Source organism: Orycteropus afer, unplaced genomic scaffold (genome assembly GCF_000298275.1).
Source record: "Orycteropus afer afer isolate SDZICR_OR568_19922 unplaced genomic scaffold, OryAfe1.0 scaffold00261, whole genome shotgun sequence".
Taxonomy (NCBI): Eukaryota; Metazoa; Chordata; class Mammalia; order Tubulidentata; family Orycteropodidae; genus Orycteropus; species Orycteropus afer.
The window spans coordinates 1,382,471-1,389,429 of record NW_006921848.1 but is presented as its reverse complement, the minus strand read 5'-3'; the positions used below and the strand labels follow the sequence as shown (position 1 = coordinate 1,389,429).

The following is a 6,959-nucleotide window of genomic DNA, read 5'->3' as shown; positions in this document are numbered from 1 at the left end:
TATAAATTTAATATACTGCCTTTACTTAAAAAAAAAAAACTAATCAACACTTTTCCCAGAAAATTAGGCATATGGTTCCCATATATGTCTTGAGAAAAGAACAGGGAGTGCACTCATTGATTATTGAGCAAATTGTTCCCAATTTTCATTCCTTGGATGTTTTAATCATGACAGTATCTCACTGAATGTCCTACAGTAAGATCAGAACATTATATTTAATCTCTAGAACACAAATACCAATACCAGTCACCTATCAACATCACACAAAGGCACACTTCACAGGTTTGTAAATAAACTTTAAAATAATCCCATAATGAAAGCACAACAAAAAACAAGTAACAAAATATAAAAAAAAAAAATTAAGTACACTGTACAAAATACAAAAATGCAATTTATTTACCTTATTTTCCATACAGTTAGCTATAAAGACAATAATTTTTGCCTTGGAGTTTAAGGCAGTTTCATTTTTTGCCACAGTTAATTTCTCTTATATGCTAGAATCAGCATCTTCTCGGTGTCATCTGTATTTAATTGATCGTTTCTATTTTGTACATTTCTCCATTTGAGAACCATAATTTCTTCATGATCGTTGAAACTTCATAACATAAAATGTCACTGTCTTCATATATTTGAGTAATACCGATCACGATTTTGAAAGTCTCTGTGAGCATATCTGGCATCAGTTTTACTATGAGGGATCCTTCCAAAAGGTTCATGGTCATTGAAACAAGAATCAAAAACGTCATCGACAGCCTTCTGAGCTGATTCTTTGGTGATATTCCTAACAGCCAGGATAGAAAGAACAGCTCGGTCTCGCACACAAGTCTAAGAAGAAGAAAAAGTATATGTGACTTTAATTTTATACAAAAATTTAGTTATAAAATAAAAACATTTGATATAACATCTGAACCATAATTAAAATAAACTTCCCCTCATATTATTTTATTAATTTGTCATTACAAATGAGGGAAAAAAATGAACAAAGAAACATAACTTTTATTTTATAGAACAAGTTCAGCTCAATTGAAAATTGTTTAGGTAGAAGAAAGACCTCCATTTGCTCATCTTTTTCAGTAGCATAAGCAGATGTCATTCTTGAAATTCTAGACAGTATTTGACAAAAGTAACTCCCAATTTGCAAAATCACAAAAAAATCAATATGTTCCTGACGAAATTTTTCATAAAACTTAATTAAACTTAGGGTATACTTACTTCTGCATCTCTTTCCCTTAGATTTTCAATTGGCCAATACTAGGTAACTTTTTTTTTTGTCACTTTTGCAGCATTTCCTCCACTCTCCTCTACCCCACACACCCCTGGTAACCAACAAAGAAAATTTCCTTCCATATATAAACCTTTCCTTGACTTTTTACAATAATGAACTAAAACAGCATTTGTCCTGTGATTGACTTATTTCGCACAGAACGACGTCCTCTGATACTAGCTAACTTCTCTTTTGTGGAGGGGACTCTGCTTCCTGGAGGCAATAGGAAACTACACACCCAAACTTGCAAAGTATCTTCATTTTTTAGGAAAAAAAAAATCTAATAAAATTATTTTTCTCCTGAGTGTTCTTTGTAGAGAAATTAAAGTTTTGTTCCTAAGAAAACAGATGATCTAATAGCAATTGCCAAGAAGAAAGGAAATTTCTCCCATCCAGGAAAAAAAGGGGGCAAAAATGTGTCTCCTAGAGACATAAAGTGGACCAAAATTCAGATCTACTTCTTTCTAAATGTAAAAAAAAATTCTATTACAATAAAAGTGTGAATGTAGAAATTTATAATCAGGTACTGTACTTGCTGCTTAATTTTCTTGAGTATATTCTGGAAAAAAAAAAGGGGGGGGGCTCCATTATCTAAGACTCTTCTCCCCCTACCAGACTCCCACCTCCCCATTTATTTTCTATCCACTTGTAGTTCTACTCAGGTTCTGTTGCTGCTGCTGCTGCTGCTACCCAAAGTAGAAAGAGGATAGACTTCTCTTTCAGCCTATGAACCCTGGATCACATACTTTAACCACCTTCTCCTCTCTAGGAGTATATGGATATGTACCCTACATCCACCTTCTCCACTGAGAGCCAAAACACACACCCCATTCAAATCAGCCTAAGCTGAATTTACCAGAGAAAACAGGGATTCAAGGGCACAGGAAACATGGAGCACAAGACAAGTTCAGTGGCAAATCACTAAACTGACTTGGCACAAGCTGGAAGTATTACCAATCCTACTGGAATAATCACCCTTTTTGGAAACAGGCCTATCTTCCAGCTCGCAATCACTAGGTACACACACTATCTCTTACTACTTCACTGTGACTTTCTACCTCCATCCCAGAGTTGAGTTATTCCCTTTTCTGGAGAACTAAGGGCATTCTTCGTATTGTCCCATGCCTATCCTTTTTGTATCTAGTTGAAACTGCTATCCTGATGTCCACATACCTAATGAATTGGCCCAGCAAGCTCTTCCCATAGAAAAATTTCTGACTAGCCTTTCCCCTGAGTGTAGACAGAGCCCCTTGGTTGCTGTGGGAAGAACCACTCATATTCATTATCAATCTATCAGTTCTACACTTCCTTTCCCACATGTCTATCTATCATGGATCCTACAGGCTTTTCAGCAGGATCATCTTGCCTATATTTTTTGTTTTTTGTGTTTATTTTGTTTTGTTTACAAAATTCCTTTCAGTTCATCATAATCAAGCCTGTGACAATCTAAAGTCTTTTCTATTATGTCACACAGCACTGATATAGAGCCATAACCTGTGCTACAATGCAATCTTAATCTCTTCTGAAAGGTATTACTCTTCTAGTCCCTCTAGTATCCTGTGGTAGTTCAGAAATGTAAGTCCAGGGCTGTTAGAGAGAAGTAAGACAGGCTGTGATTTCACCTCCATTCCTTATCCACTCCCATTCAGAAGTATCCCAGGCATGAAATTGTAGCTCTTTTTACTATTAAAATCTGTCAGTTACAGAGCTTGCCCCATAATTATAAAGTAAAATTAAACTGCACCTATTTGGTTTAAGAGATTTTTTAATTCATTTCATATAGGCAGTTCTTTCAAATTTCAAATACTGAATCTTCTTCACATTCTTCATTACTTCCATTCATCGCACTCTTGAGGGTAGGTGATTTCAAAGGTTAGTTTTTACCTGATGGTGTTGTTTTAATCCAAAATGTAACCTGAGTATTTCATTTATAAGTGAGCAATCTCCACTGAGGTTAGCAGCTCGAATCTATCACAAAGACATAAGGCAAACAAAAAGAAAATAAATGTTCATGCTATATCTTTATAATACCCACTGCCATCAAGTTGATTCCGACTCATGGCGACCGCCATTGAATTTCCAAGGCTTTACTAAAGTAGATTGGCTCATCTTCCTCCTTCAGAGCATCTGGTGGGGTTTGAACCACTGACCTACTAGTTAGCAACCAAATTCCTCAACCACAACACCACCAGAGCTCCTATTTATAATATAATAATATAAAAGAATATAAAATTGGTATTTTTCTAAGAAGAGAGAATATGTAAGATTTTCTTAAGAATTTTTAGAAGTCTGTTGACTCAGGAAGTCCTTAAATTAACCAAAAGGAACATATATTCATGAGGTACACAAAACAATGGCAAACACACCAGATGATGGAGGAAGGTTTGATTTCCACCAAAGAGAATTTACTAAAGTTTAAATTTTAGTCTTACTGGCAGAACTAATTGCTTTGGAAACCAAAATTCAGAGTTAGAACTTAAATTTCATGTTCTTCAAAACACAAACATAGATAGAAATTATCAAAAAGACTTCAAGAAAACATTCTGCCAAAGATCTACAAAGCTTCAATGTGAGGTTAAAAACAGAACACATGAACCTCCCAGCCCAATCCCAGATCTTTGAAAACTCTCTTGGACCTTCCCTCAAACCTGCACAAGTTCAAGACCTTCCTCAGGGGCTTGAATGTCCTAAGAAAAATTAAGTGGTACAAAGCAGTTCTCTATCCAATACAAAGAATCGAGAACATTTCAAATGGTCCTGAAGCCAGGAGATATTTTCTAATAAGCTACATTTTTAAGAAAAAAAGCAACTTTAATAAATAAAAAAGTATTGAAACTAGTCATATAGATTCTACATTTTTGCTAGCTCACTGCAAACAGAATGGCCCACTTTTTCTTACTTCTGCAGGAACATGGCCTCACTCAGAGGAACCCAAGGCACTTAACACACTTTCACTAGCTAACAGGCATTCATTTTCATAATACCCAAGAGAGAAACTTATTTGAAAATTCAGGTTCAGTCTACTCTCCAAATATTATGAATTATAATTAGATGCAATGAGCCACTCATTAATTTCAAGGTAAAGAGAAAATAATCTAAGTTATAAAGTATAAGCTTGGCATTCATATATTGTGTGTGTATGTGTGTGTGCATGCATGCATGTATGTGTGTGATTTCTCTTCACATTGTACCCCTCAATTAATGAAATCCAAGTATGAAATATATGTCTCTAGGAGCATATGTGTGTGTGTACTTCTGAGAGCAATTCAAAGCACTAAATAATGTCTCTTTTTATGCTGTAGTTTTGAGACCCATTAAAGATGATTAAACTAAATGTTTTATTCCAGGACAAGCAAGGAGCTTTACCTATGGAAGGCAGCACAGAAAACCAATTAAGAGCCCTAGTTGTAATCCTGCCTGGCTTGAGTACAAGTCCTGCTTCTGCCAATTAGTTGCTAACTATAGGATTTCAAGCACTGAACAACTGCCTCACTTTTCAAATATGTAAAACGGGAATGGTAATATTAGTTCTCCCAATCAATTGTTGTGAAAGTTAAATAAGAATCCATACTAATAGTGAAACAGTGTTTGGCACAGCCCTCAATGTATGTTAACTATTTTTATTATATTTATATTATATGCCCATTGCCATTGAGTCAACTCGACTCATAGGACCAACAGGACACACAGTAAAACTGGCCCATACAGTTTCCAAGGCTGTAATCTTTATGGAAACAGAATACCACATCTTTCTCCCATGAAGCCACTGGTTGGGTTCAAACCATCAACCTTTTGGTTAGCAGCCAAGCATGTAACTACTGCACAACCAGAGCTCCTTATATTTATTCAATAAGAAAAAATAATAGCTTCTTATTACAATTACAGTCATCACTACTATTGTTGTTGTTGTGGTTAGGTACCGACGAGTAGTCTCTGACTCATAGCAACCCTCTGCACAGCAGAATGAAACAGCCTGGTCTTGCGCCAGCCTTACAATCCTAGCTATACCTGAGTCCATCATTGCAGCCACTGTGTCTATCCATCTCGTTGAGGGCCTTCCCCTTCCTCATTGACCCCCCACTATTAGGACTTAAAAATTATTTAAGATAATCCTAAAGAGACAGTTAAAATTTCTCTAGCTGTATTTCAGAAATTATACTCAATAATGGTTAAAAACAAAAATTCAAGACTAAGGTAGAACTATGACAGTAAAAAAAAGCTGAAAGAATAAATAAGTTATATTTGGGATAAAATATTTAAACACAAAATCACCTGATAAAACCTGAAAGAAAAAGAAAAAAAAAAAAAGTCTTCTGTAATAAAACTTACCTCTGAGCAGGCCAAATGTCTGACGTTGGTGAACCAGTCAACATGAGCACGACAGTGATCAAAAGCATGAATAAGCTCATGGGTGATCACTCTGTTCATATGGGCCTGGTTACGGATGTTATTTTGGCACAAAACAATCTAGAAGACACCAAAATAAGAGAAGGTAGGTTACTCCTAAAATCTACTCTCATTTCATAGAGTCCATCTTCTCTCCCACACTAAAGGGGGGAGGGGATGACTCACCTGCTTAGAATGCCCTTGCCCACTCTTCTCCACCTAACCCACAGCGACCCATCCAGCAAGATGTAGTCCTAACTGTAGATGCTCCACTGAGCCTTCCTCAGCCACTAACTTCTTCCTTCTCCACTCTCTGGACTACAACAGCACTTAGACTAAGAAAACTAATTAATATGCAATCCTCATTAGGCTGACCATACCAATCTGTCCTGGACTCCACAGCATTATGATTAAGAGATGGAATTTGGAGTAAAGTAGACAGGTTCAAATCCCACCCCTTAGTAACTGGTTGACTTTGTGCAAGTTTCTTTAATCTCTGTGTTTTTTCAACTATGAAAAGGAGATAATTAGAGTACCTACCTCATAGAATTGAATGAAAATATATGTAAAATGCTTCTGATCAAGTCTCTGAATAAGAAATGAATGAACAATGAATGCCCACCAGTGTCCTCATTCTAATAGAATTGCCAGGAAAAATCCTCAGAAAGACCTTCAGAAAGAAGTGCAAAAAGCCAAAGGCACACTGAGCAAGACCCTATAAGAATAATAAAGACATGAGGGATCCTAATAATAATAGCTACCATTTATTGTGTATTTACTATGTGCCAGACACTGGGATGAGTGCCAGATATTTTATATACATTCACTCAACATTCATTCATTCAACTAATATGTGTTGAGACCTTATCCTAACCCTTGAGGAATTTATAACCTACTGATGAAGACAGAAAATAACCAAATATTTACCAAAACCTTTAAATATATGCAATGACACTTATCATGAAGAAAAGCCCAAGTTGTCCTGAGCATATGTAATGAGAATGACTGAACTGGTCCAGAGGGCTGGGAAAGGCATCTCTGCAGATAGAAAGAGAACTGGGATCTAATGGACGAGTGGCAATTAAATTTAAGGAGCATAATAATGGGGCACTCCAGGGGGAGTTCCGGCAAGATGGTGGACTAGGCAGAAAGACTGCACAGACCCTCTTCAACAAAGCAAAGGGAAACTAATTAACACAGACAGAAAAGATAATCCTGTACCCCTGAGCCTTGAAGGGAAGGATATAGAAGTGGACTAAACCCCAACTAGCAGAAGAATTTGCGTGAAAATACCAAAAAAGGAGACAGA

The 6,959-nt window shown here is 36.4% G+C and overlaps 1 protein-coding gene across 1 annotated transcript in view; it reads right to left on the bottom strand.

The window, feature by feature from the left end:
- Positions 1 to 621: 621 nt before the first annotated feature.
- ATP23 (ATP23 metallopeptidase and ATP synthase assembly factor homolog) overlaps positions 622 to 6,959 on the bottom strand; it is a 25,602-nt gene continuing 19,264 nt past the window's right edge. Inside the window, exons 4-6 of the mRNA XM_007950065.2 lie at positions 5,594 to 5,731; positions 3,149 to 3,232; positions 622 to 825 (exon numbers count right to left, since the gene is read on the bottom strand). Coding sequence (XP_007948256.1) covers positions 622 to 825; positions 3,149 to 3,232; positions 5,594 to 5,731 — 426 coding nt within the window. The remainder of the gene's footprint in view (positions 826 to 3,148; positions 3,233 to 5,593; positions 5,732 to 6,959) is intronic.